This window comes from Gymnodraco acuticeps, unplaced genomic scaffold (genome assembly GCF_902827175.1).
Source record: "Gymnodraco acuticeps unplaced genomic scaffold, fGymAcu1.1, whole genome shotgun sequence".
Classification (NCBI taxonomy): Eukaryota; Metazoa; Chordata; class Actinopteri; order Perciformes; family Bathydraconidae; genus Gymnodraco; species Gymnodraco acuticeps.
The window spans coordinates 9,229,255-9,248,309 of NW_022990238.1; the positions used below are offsets into that span (position 1 = coordinate 9,229,255).

Genomic DNA, 19,055 nt, shown 5'->3' on the forward strand with positions numbered 1-19,055 from the left:
CGCGCGCGCGTGTGTGTGTGTGTTTCCCAACATGTGGTCCGGGGACCTCCAGGAGCCTGATAGAACCCCCAATAGCATCCGATGACTGGTGTCAGGGAGAAAACAACACCAACTTGAGAAAAAAGTCTTTAAGAATCCGACAAAACCATTCTGAAAATAGTCATTTAAAGCTAATCTTGGCTGTCGGAAAAAATATATTAAAATACAACTAAATGAAACAAATACAGTAACGATGAACACAAATCACATGTCAAATCTGATTCGGATATTTGAAAACGTCCGAAATCCATTCTGGACATAATTATGATTATTTTAAGTATTTATGTTCAGTCTTTTGCACAAAAACAATTCTATAGCATTTCTGTTTCTTTACTCATGTGTCTTTTTGGCACACAAAGTTGGGCGCATAGTCTGCTGACCCCTGGCCCAGTTGACAATTTTAGAGACCTGGATGATTACCTCTGGCAGAGAAAGAACCGGAGCTCTACCAAATGTTTGGCCTCACCCCAAGTATGGATAGGACTCACCCTGAGATGCTGATGCAGATGTGGACATTATTTAAACATTATCCAGGCATCATACTCCTCTGCCTCTCTTGGAAAGCTAATATGATGGTGCTTGAAGGGAGGGTGTGAATCAAATATCAATTGGTATATCAAAGTGTATATTTCAGTCAAAGCTTATGTTTGGATTGAGTTTGAAAACGTAATAAAGGTTTATCCTTATCCTTACAACATTAACATACAGTTTGAGAAACTTCAAATTGTATCAATTACATATCTTTGTACCCATCACTTCATACCTGGGCCTTTTCTTATTTGACGCCTAATGAAACTGCTGTAAAATCGTCATAAAATCGACAATTGTTTAATCTTTTCAACGGCAACAAAACATATCTCACTTCGCCAACTGTACAGCGAAATGTGTGGCGTAGTTTTGCAGGATGTCCCGCATCACTCTATTGACAATTCTCTGACCAACTGTGGTCAGCAGTTTCTTGGAACCAGGGTGATATCATGGCTACTATCCACCAGGCAAGTGCAGAGGATGGTAGAGGAGCAGAGGCCCAAATATATAAAAGGGCAAGTTGGCCATTTGTGTTACTTTTAAATAAATATATGCCTGTAATAACTACTTTTATGACAGCTTTAATGGATAATAAAATGTGTGTTTTTCAAACAAAAATGGGGTTGGTTCAAACACTGCTACATCCCAGTTAATGAATGATACATGCAAAGAAATTAAGTATATTTCGGTTAATTCTTCTCGCATGTCCTCTCTCGCCTCCATATTTCTCAGGCGTCAGGCACAATGCTCCTGTAATAGGCAATAAGAAGATGTTGATATTGTACGGCTAAGATACTGCTACTATGTGCCAAATAATTTGTTTAATATAATTCACATATCGATAATTGATTTGTTAAAAAAAGGGCTCTTTCCTAACAGGAGGGCAAAAGGGCAGGTGCTGAGGTCTATCTGTGCACTTGCCTGGATCTGACCAATCACCAGAAATCACCAGTCGTGCAGCAGTGGAGGATTGGTAGGGCGTCAGTAGTGCTTCGGTAGGAGGGAGCTGAGTCTGAAAGCAAGGCTTTGATTTCCTAGTCAATCTATTTTTGAACTATATCCATGATCTTGAGCTTTGCATAGGGACTGAACTAATAAGATTGTAGGCAGCTGTAACTATTCACCCTTTGAGATAAAGCAATGAGCTCAGATGTCCAGAGGGAGCTCAAATAAGAACCGGTGCTCCTCTGGGTCATTAGGAGAAAGGTCTCAGTGAGGTGAGTGAGCGTGTGCATTCTATTGAAAGATTTGTGGGCAGGACTGGTAGAAGAGCTCATGGTACACCCAGAACACGCTGAATATATGGTATATCTTATCTGGCTTAGGAACACGTCAGGATCCCTCAGGAGGAGCTGGAACCGGTTGCTAGAGTGAAAGAACATGGAACAGTGTATGTCAAGAAACAAAGCAACTTAGCCTCGATACATAAAAATTAGGGCCGGGACTCGATTAAAAAAATTAATCTAATTAATTAGAGGCTTTGTAATTAATTAATCGAAATTAATCGCATTTTTAATCACATATAAATATTTGACCTAAGAACAGTGAGAAGCAATTTTTTTCACATGGATTTTAGTATACCATTAGGCGCATTCACACCGCAGTACTTTTCCCACAAAGGTTCATGAGAACTTAGTTCATGAGAACTCTTTGAACCTGGGGGTGGATTAGTCAAATTAAGCCGCTGACGTCACTTCTTCTTCTTCTGCTTTGGGTTTACTGGCAGGCCGCAAACCACTTCACGGCGTATACTGCCGCCCAAAGTCCCCGGCCGGAAGTCCCCGGAGTTGGGGACTGGCTTCAGTAGAAGCTGCTGGGAGTCCCAGCAGCCTTCCGAGTAAATCGCCAGAACGCCGACACCTCCTCATCTCCACCGCTCCCATGTTTTATTTTGTGTTGCCATAAGTTAGTCTCTCTGCGTTTCTGCGCTGGGCTAATGCTAATAATGCTAATGCGAGGATAATAAAATGGCGGCTTCACAAAACTTTTTGGGAGTTTTACGGGGCGTGGTTTGCAATCCGCCCAGCCAATCAGAAATATAGCTCTTTTCTCACAAGAGAGCCGTACGAAAGTCCCTGCTCTCTAGCAGCTCTCTGTTCTCTAGCAGGGACTTTCGTGGGGGTAAAAAGGTTCTCATGAACTAATTTTAGTACCGGCTCTTTTTGGTGTGAACGCGATAAAAGAGGCTAACGTCCACGCTAGCTGCTATATGTTTTGCATTGAGGTGATACTTGAGGCTTGATGTGCTGCGGTGATATGCGAATTCCTTTTTGCATAATTTGCACACAACCGTGCTCTTATCGACGCTTCCATCCGTCCGTTTTTTAAAACCACATTTCCCACTGTTGTTCACTGTGGTTTGTTGTTGTCTGAAGTCATGAACGTTAGTTGGTGCTCCAGTATAATCGGTACGCCTGAAACTCATCCAGTGAGAAACGTTCCGCGGTGCAAAAATAAGTGCGATTAAAATGCGTTAATTTTTTTAACGCGTTAATTGTTGTGTAATTAATTAATCTTAATTAACGCGTTAAAGTCCCGGCCCTAATAAAAATACATATTTGGTGTTTCTCCCAGAGAATTCAGGCACAAATTACATTCAATTTGAGGCCATTGGTTCTAAATTGAAATATTGCAACTCATTGGACTTAGGGTTGAAGCAAAATGCAATCCTGCTCCACCATCTGGTCCAAAACACAGCTGTTCGTCTTTTAGAAATGGGACAGGTTACAAAATCCACCCCGTTTTAGCCTCTCTTTACTGGTTAGAACTATTTTTCTGATCAACCTTAAAGCCTTTCATGGTTAAGTCTAAAGGCAAGTGTTGTTGTGGGCCCCTCAGCTCTGGAACATCCTGCTTGAGGGCCAGAGGCTTGCAGAATCTGTGACATCTTTCAAATCCCTTCTCTTATCCTTTGCTACAGCCTTTGATTATTTAAGCTGCTATATTTTCAACATTGCTAGTTATTTGCCATATATGTTCTGAATCGTTTTAGAGCATTTTGTTATTAATGTGGCATTAAAGTCCAAGTTTACAGTCAATTTGAATTGTTTCATCCATGTAGTCACTAATGACTAGAGCTGCTTCATTATGGAAGAAATTCCAATTCCAATTATTTTGGTGTGAACATAGAGATCACAAATTATTTTACATAATTACCCTTACTCATTGACTTTGGAAACTATACATTATAAAGTTAAATACATCGCTCTAGTGCACTTTTAAGAGCAACATTAAGAGGCTATAGATCTATGAAGAACTTTGTGCTCTATGGAACAATTTAATTTGAAACACATTATATAGATATGAATGGTGATGACACGGGAGAAATGTCACACCCACAAAGAAAACAAGGCAGGGTCCGTGTTGCGCCTCAGACCACCATCTGCCCCACTAGACAGTTGTGCCGGGGGGCAGGAGACCCAATCCATCCTAAACAGGGAGGGCAAAGTTAGTATCAAGTCCTCCAAGGCTCCCAGGAGGAGACATCAGGCGAGGAGTGGTGCACCTCAGCAGAGCGTTTCCGCAAAACAGATCATTTGAAGCCAAAGTTGTAATTGAAAATTAAATTTAAATAACAGAACAGCGCTAATAAAAATATATTTGGTTTATACTCTGTAAAGTCAAAAACAAAATATGAGTACAGACATAATAAGCTAATATGAATGTAGCTGTGTTGTAAATAGTAGGTATTCCTTGAAAGAAAGTGGTGAGGGTCAAGGAAGTCAGACAGAAGCCCAGAACAAACCCATTTTAACCAATAGTATTTAATGGCTTATGCAATTCTCTGCTAAGGCCCAATCTCCTCCAACAGAATTATTAGATAAACCAGTCCCTTGCATTTTATTAACCAAAAATAAATTCAAACATACCTAAATAAATATGTGTGTTTATGATAGGGGGTCAGTCAAAAACAATAACAGTTCTAATTAAAAGGCAACTTGAAAAACAAAACAGTTTTCTCCATAAAACTGTTTAAAGTCCTTTAAAAAAAAATGTAAAAGGGGTCACTTTTGAACAGCTTCCACTTCATATCAAGTAACACAACTCTAAAACCATTCATTATAAAAACGGAGGTGGAACACTGCCACCAGCTGGAAGTTATAAGCTTTGGTCACAGGCGTTTGACGAGGAGAGGGGAGAGGGGACGGGGAATCGTAGCGTCTGTCCATCCTCGTCACAACATTTCTGGGTCTGGAATTGAAGCGGGGCAGGGGGTCCCAGAACAGCAGGTTGGGTGACATAGTGCCATAGATATTTAGGGTTCAATACAATAAACAGGCCAGGCTGGTTCTCTCAGTTCAGGGAGATGAGAACAAACCAAATGTTTGAGAGGGGGGATGTAAGACTACCGCGGAGCAGCATGGCTCATGCATGGGTGTATGTGTGAGTGCCTCCCACAGTCCTTTCCATCTGGACAAGCTGAAGCAGTTCTATACTTCTTTTTACTTTCTTATTTTTTAAAGCGGAAAAGAAAATTCCCAAACACTGAACCCCATTTTCTACCAACACCGTGCCAAACCTCACTGCTTACTGCGCAAGTGGTCCAGGGCTTTGACCCCCAGAACAATGCCACCCTTTAATGAAAGGAGGACAGGCAGGCTGATGGGTGGGTGAGAGGGGTGAAGGGTGACGGAGGTCTGCCTTCCCAACCCTGAACATAACTTCTCACCCACCCCTCGCCTGGTCTGACCTGTTTCTCTTTCTCGTCATGGCAAGGTGGGATGCTGTCCAGAAGGGGGACACAATATGGTGTCGCCCCTACCCTACCCCACTCTTTTAAATGGTTCAGTCAGTCAGTTAAGGGGGGCTGTCTCAGTTTGAGGCGCTGCTGTTGGAGGAGCTGGATGTGGAGGCCACGGCCATGCCCGAGGTGCCCGAGGAGGCCACTGACTTGCGGATGTGGGGCATGAGGAAGGGGTCGCTGGACAGCTGATGCACATCGATGCGGTCCTCCTTACGGTAGATAAGACATCGCCTTATAAAGGCCTGGAGGAAGAAAGTACATATATCAGACTTTGTGATATTTTGGTAAGGATAGGAAATTCTTAAAATGTAAAGATCCAGATACATACGAAATAATTTAAAGAGAGAAAGAGGGTAGGAGGATGTTTTGGGATTTGAAGATGCATAGATGTGAGGTAAACATTAGATAGTGAGGCGAGAGAGTGTAGTACCTTAGCTTCAGGTGTGACTACTGGTTTAGGGGGAAACTGCACATCTGTTGCCTTCAATATGGTATTCTCCTGTAGGATGTCCTGCTGGGACTGGTTGTGGCCAAAGGGCTTAAGAAAAAGAAGACATTTACATACGATTAAAATAAAATGAATGTAACCAAGGGAAATGAACCCCATTGCATTTTATTAACCGACTTCATAGTTTAAACTCTTGAACTGTACTTTCTTCAGTGTGTGTCTCTTACCTTGCGGCCATACAAACACTGGTAGAAAATGACTCCCACAGACCAGACATCCACCTTGTTAGAGATTTTTGGTGGTTCCTTCCCAACTACAAAGCACTCTGGGGGCAGGTACCTATAGAAGGGGAAGACATGTCAATGAAGCATTTTCAAAAGATAAAAGCATCGCGTCTAGTTTCAAGATGCATTTTGAAGTCAGGACATAAAGACTTGTAATAATCTTTATTTTGAAATTAAATGAACTCTCTTCTATTCCCACTTCTGCAGTGAGATCCCTCATGTGGGAGACATGAAACTATTTAGCTTGGAGTGCTGCTTCAGGCAAACTAGTCAATCCTGTGTGCTGTCAGACCGAGTAACCATAAACTGCTCTGTGGGCCTAATGTAAAACCCACTGTTGCAGCAACATCCAGTGATTGAAAGGTAACTCCTCAACGTGTGCTAACAGATATATCAGATATGGCCTATATAAGTGTGGCAGAGTTTAGCTAGGGTCCAAATCCTTCAATAGGCGCATTCACACCGCAGTACTTTTCCCACAAAGGTTCATCAGAACTTAGTTCATGAGAACTCTTTAGTTCTCATGAACTAAGTACAGATCGCGTTCACACCGGAATAAGTCCCTGGGGGAGGATTAGGCAAATGAAGCCGCTGTCGTCACTTCTTCTTCTTCTGCTTTGGGTTTACTGGCAGGCCGCAAACCACTTCACGGCGTATACATGGCGCTGCTGCCGCCCAAAGTCCCCGGCCGGAAGTCTCCGGAGTTAGGGACTGGCTTCAGTAGAAGCTGCTGGGACTCCCAGCAGCTTCTACTGAAGCCTTCCGAGTAAATCGCCAGAACGCCGACACCTCCTGATCTCCACCGCTCCTGTTTTATTTTGTGTTGCCATAAGTTAGACTCTCTGCGTTTCTGCACTGGGCTAATGCTAATAATGCTAATGTGAGGATAATAAAATGGTGGCTTCACAAAACTTTTTGGGAGTTTTACGGGCCGTGGTTTGCAATCCGCCCAGCCAATCAGACATAGGAACCTTTTTCTCCCACAAAAGTCCCTGCTCTCTAGCAGGGACGGAAAAGGGGTTGAAAAGGTTCTCATGAACTAATTTTAGTTCCGGCTCTTTTTGGTGTGAACGCAACATTTCGGAACTATATCGGAACTAAAGTGGGAAAAGTACTGCGGTGTGAACGCGCCTATTAAAGAAGGTGTTAAACCCCTTATAAGAGGTTAGATCAGTGGTTCTCAAAGTGGGGGGCGCGCCCCCCCTGGTGGGCGCAGAGGCATGCCAGGGGGGGCGTGAGAGACCAGGAGGAAAAATAATTATTTAAAAAAAGAAAGAAATCATAATTAAAAAAATGATTGATTCGAAAATAATATGATGCAGTACAGTACTATTATGTCTGGGTCTCTGTGTTTCATTAAAGCTCGGCTCTGTGTGTGTGTGTGTGTGTGGAACGAGCCATTTTGTGTGCGCAAGCGAGAGAGAGAGAGTGCACCGGTACTGGAGATCGTTGTTGTTGTTAGCTTCTGGTGCTAGCGAGCTACGCTAACGAATATAAGGAGTTTTTTCAACAACAAAGTGGAGGAGAGTCCTCTCCTGTCAGACTGAGAGACTCAGTGAGCTAAAGGACTCGCTCAGTGTTATCTCAGTGGGTCTCAAACGTTTTGGTCACCATTAATGTAAACAATTATTTCCGAGGCACATGTTTATATGATCCTTATAGTCATAAGAAAATAAGAGAATAAATGAAAAACAGGTATGAAATACTATATGACAGTAAAACAAGAATAAAGTTTAAAAGGGTGATTTGTAAAATATCCATAAAGAAAAAGTAAATCTGTTTAAAGTGGGTGTTGAGAGATGTATCCATAGATCTCTTCATTTTGCTCTCAAAGTGCACCAGATTGATGCTTTTAACTCCAATATTTAAAAATAAATCTTCCCGGGGGAGCTTGCCCCTGGACCCCCCTATGTGAGGTCCACACACCACCTATAAAAATAGCACTTTACCCCTGCTTACACCTATATGCCGTGAGCTGATTATCGAGCCTTCATTGTAACACACTGTGTATTTGCGTGGGGATTGTTGCAGTAGAACATTCCACTGTAGCGACCGGTACATTAATGGGAAACCCTAAATGTTTGAGCACCCTCTATGAAACGTCAAGCTACCCCACAGCACCCCTAAAAGAAATCTCTGGCGCCACCACTAAGCCTGGCTATTTGTGTTGGGGGGCCCGACTTTTTTTTGTTCTCCAAAGGGGGGGGGGCCTGACAGAAAAAGTTTGAGAACCACTGGGTTAGATCATTAATAATGCGTCTGATTTCTTCTTAAAACACTCATACTGTGCACTTCAGATTCTATTATTTTATCCTTATATAAAATAAAATACCAACAAAAAGACAACTTTTTGCAGCAATTTCCTAGCATAAAATAAATATTTCAGCCCTGACTACCAAACATAAATTTGACCCTTAAGGACAAACGCTCAGTTAAGCCCCTGTCACACTGTCCCGAAATTGACACCCGATGGACACACGATAAAATAAATGTTCAAATTCGGCTGTGATCGTAGCAACATCGGGCCATTCGTGAGGGCATCTAAGCCATCGTATGACCGCCGGTGGAGTTTCTCAGGCAGCAACTTCGTGAGCGGAGGCAAAATATATTATGTAAATAACCCAATTTGTGTTCTGTGAAACTAAAAAGGATATAATATGACAGTTGACAGGAAGTTGTTGTTGTTATGGAAACAACATTACGGAGAAAACGTAATATTTTCTACATATAAAGACGGATAAAGTAAAGAACAAAGTCTGAAGATATCAGTACAGTATCATAGTACTGTAACATAATTGTTTTTGATACTTTCATTGCAGTTGTATGTCTTAAATGTAATGTAAATGTTGCCTTCGTGTGTGGTTCGGGGCCATCTTCGTGCGAAATTCACAATTCCATATTCGTGTGTCCATTGGGTGTCAATTTCGGGACAGTGTGACAGGGGCTTTAGGGATGGGTACCGATCCCCGGTATTAAACGGGCCCCGGGGCTGAATTATTAAAGACCGTGGTACCGTTAAGCTCCGACGTTATCAGTCTTTTTATCGGTACTGTAAGAAATATGTCATATGTATTATTACGTACACAAACATTATATTGCAGTTTTAGTGTCGCCAACTCCGTTTATATATGCAAAAAGACTGCAAAATGCGTCTATGATTATTTTTTGTATTTTCGATCTTTCCAATCCAGACGAGATCTCTCTCCCCCCGCCTGCTTGCAAGGGGGCGGGGCAGTTTACACACACGCCGCTGCTACATGCAGCAACACGCACACACGGAGGAGATGGCGGAGAGAACGCGATTCAAGGTGTGGTTAAACTTTACCTGTTCGATGTGGACAATGCTCGTTACCAAAAGTGCAATAAGAGTTTAGCATGTAAGGGCGGTAACACGAGCAATTTATCTAAACATTTAGCAAAAGTGCTCCACATTCAGACGGAGAAATGCACCGGGTTCGACTGTCTTTCTAGCAGCTCTGTAGCCCCATCCACGAGTAACGTTTCCACGTCAGGTGTTATGTATGCTAGCAGCAACACACGGAGTTAACTACATTATACAAACATGGGTTAATGATTAGCGGAAACTGAGTTATTTATTTTGTTACGGTTTCAGCTATTCTATTTACAATTCTGTCATCAGATTACTTTGTTAAAACATTGTTGTTTCTTTTGATGTGAAATATTATGTATTTAATTTAAATAAAAAGCAATGTTAGTTTTGTTCACAATTTATTTAGTTAACCTTATGTTTTTCTCCAAAAGAACCGATAAAAGTACCGTTAAAAGACCGGATCGATAAGCGGTATCGATAAAAGTAGTAGTACCGTTAAAACCTTAACGATACCCATCCCTACGCTCAGTGGTAAAAAATAAACAGCCCAATTAATTGAAAGGGGACCTATCATGCAAGATGTCTTTTCTACATAAACATGTGTCCCCGGTGTGTCGGGGAACTCACGCAGCGTCAGAAAATAAAACCCTCTCTCTTTTCCTCCGTACCCAAATCTCTAAAAACAGGGGTACAACGGAGCTGATCCAGATTTGCGTCCGATATGACGTCATATCTGAAATGTGGACCCACGGCACTATCAGAAACGTTGCTATCAGAAACAATGCCCGACTGTTTTGGACGTAATATTGTCGGTGTTTACATCGCTAACACATCTGTACTGAAGAGCATGTGTGTGAAGAAACTGGATATAAAAAAGGAACTCACCTTGTGGTATAACCGGCAAGAGAGAAAGCCTTTGAGCTCCAAACTGTTTCAGAAATAATCCTTGATAATCCATGATATGGCATTTCATCACGGCAGTATTTAGTTTAGACAGTAGCTGCCGGGTCCCCATGAGCTCAGCCCCCTCATTTAAAAAAAAAAATCAATTTTCTTTAATTTTTCTTTAAGCTTTATACCCAGAATCAGCACTTTGAAACAGGAAGTGAAATAGAGGGATATGAGGCATGGCTAGAATGGGTGATCTGTTTGGTATTTTGAGCAAAACAGTTCATAGACATGTTTTTTATATATTTTTATAAATCTGAGACCGATGCTATTGCCTAAAAATAGCATGATAGGTGCACTTTAAGCACAGATGGTGGCAACCCTGCGGCCGAGTGGCATATTCCGGAGTAACTCTTACCAGTATGTCCCCGCTCCCTGCGATGTCAACTCCATGCCGTCCACAGAGTTGTAGCTGTCATCATCCATGATCTTTGACAGGCCAAAGTCTGTGATCTTGATCTCCCCGCATGCAGTGCCGTTCACCAGAAGGATATTACCTGGGGAGGTTGAGAGAAGGATAAAATGGCATGAAATAAAGTGTCTTTATATTCACATTTTAAGTCAAAAATGACTCAAATCTCCCCATTATCCCTGCTGTAGCTGTTGAGGTTAACATGTAACTGATGGTTTCATTCTGAGCAAAACTGTGCCAAGTCAACTGAAACAAGATTATGCAATGTTTCAGAGTTGAGGAGCAGTGTGAAGACCCACCAGGTTTAAGGTCGTAGTGGATAATGGGCGGTCTGATCTCGTTGAGGTACTTCAGGGCGTTGACGATCTGCATGATGATAGAGCGGCCCTCTTTCTCCGACATGAGCTTGTGCTGCTTCAGGTAGAAGTCCAAGTCATTGCCTTCGCAGTATTCCAACACTGTGCAGAACCTGCTCCAAAATAAGGGAAAGGTTTTGTATAAGCCTTTGGCACATAAAATCAAAACAACATATTGAAAACCATAAAGTACTCAATCTTTATAAGTATATATTTATACATGTGTTTAGAAGGAAATTACTTACGAGTCAGTGTCGAGCGAAAAGTAGTCGTAGAGTTTTACTATTCGTGGGTGATCAAGCTCTTTATGGATTCTATATTCTCTGCACGCGTGTCTAAAACAAAGAACATGAAAAACATTTTTTTTAGAAAAGCGGATATCACACAAAGTGAATTTTGAACCCAACATAATTCAGAATTGTCGTAAATATAGTATTGCTTGAAAAATTGCACAGGACTTACTTGTGATAATTTTCCTTCTTCTCATCCCTCCAGTTCTTGTTTAACTGGTGGATTTTGACAGCAACATACCTTTGCTCTGTTAAGTCAAAGGCCTGAAAAATGAACGTCTCATATTAGTAAGGAACTGCATTTGGCATATCTTCGTTTTAACCGCAGTGAGGCTCTTGCTTCAGACTAAATGGCTGTGTCCATTCATCCTTTTTACAGCTAAAACAGCAGATTCTTGGAACAACTCGCACAATCATTTATTTTGAAATGTTGATGGTTTTAACTTGCTGTATGTAATGAAACACCCAAACGAAACATCCAAATATTTTTGAAATGATGCACAGCACAGCGACTCCATCTAATTTAATGATACCAGCATGTTAGTTTTTATCAGTGTGACTCCCCAACCTCATAAATGACCACAGACTTGAATCAACTCACAAAATCTGTCTCTTTTAAGCAGCAGAAAATATATCAAAATATTTCAATTGTGCATGTTTGTTGATCAACTGTAGTGACAGTACTATGCTGCCTTTTCTCTGTAAGCTGGATGTTTTAGCAAAGGTCTTCACTATATTTATTTAAAAATATAAACTGGAATGTCTGTGTGAGAGCATAAACTATTATTAGGAGTCGTTCAGATCAAGTTTCCCTCACCTTGTAAACTTCACTAAAACCTCCGCGGCCGAGTAAATATAGCAGCAGGTATCGGTCATTTAGCGTAGGGTGATCTTTGAATCTGAACAGGGTGAGAACAAATTAAAGTTATTCAATTGTGTATCATCAATACAGATGAATTAGGAAACGGCCATATAGGAAGGAGTCGTACTGAGAATTATCCTCGTTGTGGATCCTTTTCAGCTCTCGGATGTGCAGGTTCCGCACTCGCTCCAACCTCTCCAGCTCCGCCTGGATTTCTGCCTCCTCCTGCAAATGACAATAAAATGATATAAAAAAAACTACCCAGACAAAAAAAAATAATCACCTTAAACATAAAATAGACATTACCTTCTTAAGATGGCCCAGTCTTAGCTTAAAGATTTCCTCTTGCTCGTGATACTCTGCCTGTGATAACCTATAAAAACACAGAACAAACGTCAACGCAACTTTGGAAATGCCTGCATGGGAAAATCAGCTTGTAGTAAAAAAAAAGAAGAAGTTAAAAACCACAACAAAATTATCGTACGCTTCACTCTCTGTTCCATTAGTTTTGCTTTTGCGTTTGTTTTGCTCCAGGCTTGGAGGCGGAGTCTGGACCATGGAGGGCGGCTTGCGTTTGTTCAGCAGCTTCCTCTGTCGTTCAATGTCCTCTCGCTGGGAGTTTATTCGTTCTTGTTGTCTGGAAAACAGATGATACATTTGTTGAGATACTGCCTTTACCTCTTCTATGGGAATGAGATTGAGGTAAATCATTGGCAAACCCAAGGGCACTCTGCATTGACACATAATGCAAATTATACATGTTATATGTTGTCTTACATTTATGTAACACTTTACATGTATACAAGTGCTGCTAATATTTATTTATTTATCCTTTATTTATCCAGGAATGTCCCATTGAGATACAAGATCTCTTCTTCCAGGGAGTCTTGAATATATGTGAATATGAAATTTTTGGGTTGCAAAAGTGCTTTCTTTGCAAAAAACATTTTCTACATCACTTGCATGAGACAAAACCAAGCCAGCTAGGCCATTCAACTTAAATTAATATCACAACTACAGGGGTGTGTTAGTGTGACGTTGCCTCTTTCATTAGCTGCAAACTAGTTAATATGATAATGGGTAAGAAAAGTGAGCGAAAGATCGTAAAGTTAAAACATTAAAGTACTCACTTGATAAGGTTTTGAAAGGCGTATCCATCCGTCCACTGCTCAGTGAAAGACGCTCCATGTCTTACTGTGGTGAAGTGACCCAGTCGAAGCCGGTCCTGCATGCTTTTGTCCCGGCACGCCATCTTCTCCTGTTTGGACTGGAGGAGAGACAAACAGAAGTCAATCTGATTATGTGGATTCCACATGGTTTAAATGAGGGCTTCTAAACAAGATCTTGTCAAACACACACAATAACCCTCTCACTTTGGAAACTAATAGCTGGAAATAAGGCACAGTGCTATGAGATCATCATACCTTTTCAATCAGCAGCTTCTTGGACATGGTCACACACTTATTCAAGCGTTCCTTGTATCTTTCTAGCATCCTCTGCTGTTCGTCAATCTGTCTCCTCAGATCACAGTTTGCCTGGAGCAGAAAATACAAACGCGAGGCAAAAGGTCAGGTAAAAAGAATTAAGAAAATGTTAACTTGCTTAAACATGTCAAGACAGAAGGAATGTGTCCACTCTAACATGCCTTAAGTAAAACATTAAGACAGAGAATGTGATATTCTTAAAATAATAACAAAATGACAAGCAGAGTAGCAGGGATGAAATGAAATGTGATTAGTACCCGCAGCAAATCGTCTATCCGGCCCTCCTTCTTCTCCAGGTCAGAGTTCTTGTTGTTCTCCATAGCTGTTAGTTTCTCGATAGTAAGGTCAGACTACAGGATACAGTGAGCACAAACACAGTGTTCATGTTAACGGTGGATCATTCTGTTTCATAAAACAAATGTAGTACAAGTCGCTCGTTTATTTTCAGTAACAAATGTATTGGTTTGTACATCAACTGCTTTTTAATTAAACAAATAAGTTAAAATAATTGCCAGCCCTGATGGAATGTCAAGTACCTGTGTGGCTTTGTGGAGCATGTGAAGAGGAGCAAGCTTCAGTGAACACGTCGAGTGCTCCGTGTTGGCCGAGCCTAAGGAGGAGGGGCTTCCCTGCTGCACCTGTGAGGGGAAAACATTCATTTAATAAAAAAAGGCTGTGATGCTTGAACTTTAATCCATTAAAGAATATATTGAGACCGACAGCTGGGAGTCATGATAAATAATGAGGCCAATATGGTGGAAGACATTTGCATTCAAATAATGACAGGGAGTTATCAAATGAACAATCAGGCATATATGAGACCAAAATGAAAACACTTAAGGGCTCACAAAACCCTTTTAAAGCTTTAGAGTGATTTGTTTACTTGAAACATGCAAGGCCTGCAGTTCATAAATAAATAATCAAATGTGTGGAACACAGGTTTATCTAAACTTTTTTTGTGTGTCCATTTCCCAATATAGTAGCACATTCCTTTCTGCAATACGTTCTATTATTGCTTTCCTTGGTTGTAGCTTTTGTATGAACTCTGTACACAAGTGTGTTTGAATCCGTCTAATTATTGGCAACAGTGTTTATAGAGCACATCAGTTTCTTCCCATCTGTAAACAAAGCTGACCTATTGATGCTAAAACAAGTGCAAGAGAGAGCATGGCAGGAAAGAGAGTACAAATATATATTGTTTAAAAGCATAAGAGAGATCAAGGTGCAAACATGCTCACCGTGACAGGGGGGTTTGAGAGGGAGTGTTGTGGGGAAGAGCGGACCACGGGTGGGATTCCCCTGGCAGGGCTGGTACCAGGACCGCTACCGCCCGCAAACTGACAGAAGAGCAGAGAAAGAAAGCAGTTCAATGGAACGATCAAGATGGCAAAAACAAATAAGGGTTTAGAGAGTGTGTATGAAAAGTGAATGCTGAAGAATTATTCAGGCCATGAGTTCTACGCCGTACAATAAAGAAAACAAAAGCCACTCACCTCAAAATAATCACTAATTTTATGTCCTCTTGTACCTGCTTTGCCTAAAAGAGAAACACAGGAATTCAGAAAGAGAGGCTAATATTTGGGATTCATGACAGTTTATTGCAGTGGAACAATCTTACCTTGGCTGCCGTCAAAATGGTCTGCTTTCCGTTTTCTGACTCTCTGGTCATTAGCTTTTTTCTCAGGAGTCTGTAAGGAAAGGTGTGTGAATCAACAGAATATATAGATTAGGTCAACAAACAGATGGTTGGCATATAAATTACTGTTCATTTGTAACAAAGACTAACCTCTAACTCTTTGTCACTCAGCGAGCCTACACTGCATAGACTCTGATTGGATGACTCATTTTGGTTCTGACCCGAGCCCTGTTAAAATGAAGTAAATCAAATTACATTATCAAAACGAAAAAATCACAAAGAGCAAATAAATACAAATATGCATACAAAAATGAAAGAAATGTAATTGTAGAAGTTTGTGTTCAAACTGTGTGCACATTTGAGTATGCATGCACTTGTATGAGAGTTGGAAAAGTGAGTAAAATGGGGGAGAAACTGAGAGGAAGGATGCGGGGGTTTGGCAATATAATGTCACCGTAACTTCCCACTGAATCTAGACCTGCAGCAGCCATAATGGCGGTTCCCTAGGTGATGCCTGTCAGTCAAATGAAGTCACATCAAAATTCTGCAGGCACTGTCCAATCAGGGAGAGATACTTAGTCATTCAGAGCACACGAGAGCTCTCTCACTGAACCCTCCTAAAATGGCTGAACATTAGGCATGCTGCTGGGGATGTATTCCTCCCTCTGTCTGTCACCTTTAGATAATGTCATCCATTTTTCTCCTATTCACCATGGATAAGTGTTTTTCTTCACCTCCCTCTGGAAAAAGCCAGTGAATCCTAGTTATTTGTCCTCTAAAGATAACACTATCCCTTTCCTTAAAACCAACTCAGTGATAACACAGGGAGCAGCAGAGCTTTTACAGGGCTTTTCAAGGTCAAGAAAGAAAACACTATATGGTGCTCTGTGACATTAAAGGGCTTTTAGACCACCAACCAATATATATTCATAGCCATTTGTTGACACACTTCTCTCACTTCCCCCCTACACACATTGCATCTCTTGTCATCCAGGGTGGCGGTGGCATGATGCCTTAGCAAGAGTCGCCATTTTCTCTGCGGCAGCAGCCATGCCATGCTCTGGGCTCAGTTCTGCCTATGGCTGGCACAGGGCCCACTCCTGACGCTGACTCTCGCTCCCTGACTGTTCCAAGATCACCTTCCACAAAGACGGCTCCATCCATGTAGCAAGCAAGAGGGTGGAAGGCTGAAAGCTGCCAAGTAGTTTCACATCTGGTCAAGAACTATTTCTGCATTCCTGCTCTGTCTTTATTCCTCCTCCCCCTACCACCCTTGTCCTGTCTATGGCCTTTTTGGCAGGCATCACTACTTGCATATACAGCCTCGAAATCATGAGCCAGGGAGAGATGCCATATCACACCAGCCAAAAAACACAGACACAGCTCAACCTTCTCCAGAGACGGACAAAGAAAAGGAGCGGGGCCAAGCTCTTCCAGGCCAAACATCAGAGTGATACTGAAGCGGAGTGGGACAAAGAAAGGGAGCATTTCACAAAAATGTGTAATCAAGACAAATCAGTGGTTTTAAGCACTTTGACAAAAGAGGGTTCTCATGCTCCATCTCAGCGGCATCTGCTGTGATACAAACCTTAGCAACGCCGGTGAAGCGAGCCTCCAACAGTTCCTGCCGTCGGGGGTCCAGGCTATGCAGTTCTTCCATCATGGCTGCAGACATGAAAACAGATTAAGGAAGGCATTGTGGGTCCTGGTATATTCAACTAGGAGTGACTGATCACTGTTTCAAAAGGCATTAGTTGTGATGAGTCACAGCTGTTTTTAGCTATATGGATGTGGAAAATTCCTGTTCTGAGTCATCAATAAGCCTGACAATAATGTTTTCAACTGTCATATGTGTTGGGCAAGAACCAGCTATACAAGTTGACCACTTACATCACTAAAAAAGCACACATATAAAACAGCTAGTGGGATACTAAATATGAATCTTTGACAGATGTGTAGAGTCATCATTGGCTGCAATAATATAGCATCATGTGATAACACCCTGGCATTATAGGCACAAGTTACATTGCGCTGGAGTTGTAAAAGGTCACTATTGGGGGGGGATTGCCAAGTGAACTCACAGGAATGGAAAAGGCCACAATAGACAATAAATGGCAATGTTGATAGCCTGTGCAAAGGTTAACGTTTAAGTTAAACGCCCAACATAGGCTGACATGTCTGACTGTTATCTATAACATTAAATACAGAATGGAACCTACAACACTCGTATCCCTTTAGAGCACATACTAGTACTTGTTATTGTGTAACTTTGCTATAGTAAAAGGTTTGCTGGCTCAGCTAACATAACGATTTGAAACATCATCAGTTATCAGCTAGGTAGCAGGCTAACATTGGATAAATGTGCTACAGTAACAAGCATACCAATGTTGGCCATAATTTAGCTAGCATTACAATATTAGAGCTTACGGTTAACGTTAGCTAGTAAAAGCAGATATGATTGTATTGACTAACGTACCCAAACAAAACAAATGGTAATGAACGTTGGTACAGTAACAGTCGTCTGTTTAGATGATGACTCGGGAAATAAAACACCACAACTTCTGTCCGCAACGACTACACTGTTTTATAAGCACACGTTAGATAGCTAGCGTCAGGTAGCCTACTGGCTAGCGTTCACTCGTCTGTCAAAAAGAAGCATCCTCTCGGTTCTGTGCTGTCAGGTGCTGGTGGCACGACGCCTAGACTCAGTGTACAAAAGAGACCCACCCTTAGTCAATATGTTGTTCGACAAGCCGAGATATACTTACTGCAATTTAATATTTTCACGGTCCTCCGGAGGGCCTGTTGTTAACCCTGCAATCGTCCCCGTTGTTTCCCCAGTGCTAGGCAGACCCTCCCAGGCTAGGCCGCATCCACAGCAGCGTCCCTCGCGTGCTGACTGTAAACGACCGAGACACCGGAGTGCGGGGTGTTACTCAATCTAGACGACGGTGGATTCCCACGGAGGCCTCGACAACTCCGGGTCTCCCAAACCCGCCTAGCTGTGCTCCTTAAGCGGGGATCCCCATCACATCCCTCCCACCGAGGTCCATACCGTGTCTATGTTGGGTATATCTCGTTCCAACACAATGGCGACCCTCGAGATTCTATGTTATTCCACCACGTATAAATGATGTCTTTAAACAAGCCCTAGTTACCCCTATCTTGTTCTCCCCCGGTGGTGAGATCAATTTCGGGTCCTGGCTTTCAGCTCGATCAAAACAAAGTTCGGCTCCAGTCGCCTTCCTCGCCGCAGGGAAGAAACCATCTGTTTCGGAAGTTGTGATGTTGCAGGCGTTTCAGCTGAATCCGGATCAATTCGGTTCGGATCTCATGTTTTTACAATGTAAACAATAATCAGTAACATCTCATATATTCTCGTGAGATTGTTAAAGTATTTTCACCTTCGTTCAGTCCACGCCAGCCCAAATCTCTTGCCTGGACCAATGGCAAATCCCTCTGTACACAATACAATTTAACAGCGCCCAAACAGTCGACCCCCAAAATGATTACTTACCAGAAAGTTGCCATTCCCATGATGTTCACACCCACACGTTGGATTTATATAATACCAGTACAATGCAACAATTATGGTTGCCCCCCCTCCAATTCAACAGAATAATGGAATATTGTACAAACCAAGTAAATTATTAATCAAAACACTTTTGAAACCACCATTAACAAAGAATAACA

The 19,055-nt window shown here is 41.8% G+C and overlaps 1 protein-coding gene across 1 annotated transcript; it reads right to left on the reverse strand.

The window, feature by feature from the left end:
* Positions 1 to 3,828: 3,828 nt before the first annotated feature.
* On the reverse strand, positions 3,829 to 18,843 carry tlk2 (tousled-like kinase 2). The gene is made up of 21 exons (XM_034219777.1): positions 18,131 to 18,843; positions 16,951 to 17,027; positions 15,513 to 15,590; positions 15,345 to 15,414; positions 15,220 to 15,263; positions 14,965 to 15,063; positions 14,263 to 14,364; positions 13,984 to 14,076; positions 13,667 to 13,777; positions 13,373 to 13,509; positions 12,727 to 12,879; positions 12,549 to 12,615; positions 12,370 to 12,467; positions 12,198 to 12,279; positions 11,553 to 11,644; positions 11,336 to 11,425; positions 11,034 to 11,203; positions 10,681 to 10,819; positions 5,987 to 6,098; positions 5,742 to 5,849; positions 3,829 to 5,553 (listed from the first exon to the last, which is right to left on the reverse strand). The coding sequence occupies exons 2-21, from the start codon at positions 17,023 to 17,025 to the stop codon at positions 5,380 to 5,382; spliced, it is 2,094 nt and encodes a 697-aa protein (XP_034075668.1). The 5' UTR covers positions 17,026 to 17,027; positions 18,131 to 18,843; the 3' UTR covers positions 3,829 to 5,379.
* Positions 18,844 to 19,055: the final 212 nt, after the last annotated feature.

What these genes read in the sequence shown, in the direction of transcription:
- tlk2 (XM_034219777.1), bottom strand. Translation starts at nt 17,025, where the DNA reads ATGATGGAAGAACTGCATAGCCTGGACCCCCGACGGCAGGAACTGTTG. An exon ending in AAATTAGTGATTATTTTGAG is followed by an intron (nt 15,064 to 15,219) that starts GTGAGTGGCTTT and finishes CTCTTCTGTCAG; the next exon opens with TTTGCGGGCGGTAGCGGTCC. An exon ending in TGCTCCACAAAGCCACACAG is followed by an intron (nt 14,077 to 14,262) that starts GTACTTGACATT and finishes TGTATCCTGTAG; the next exon opens with TCTGACCTTACTATCGAGAA.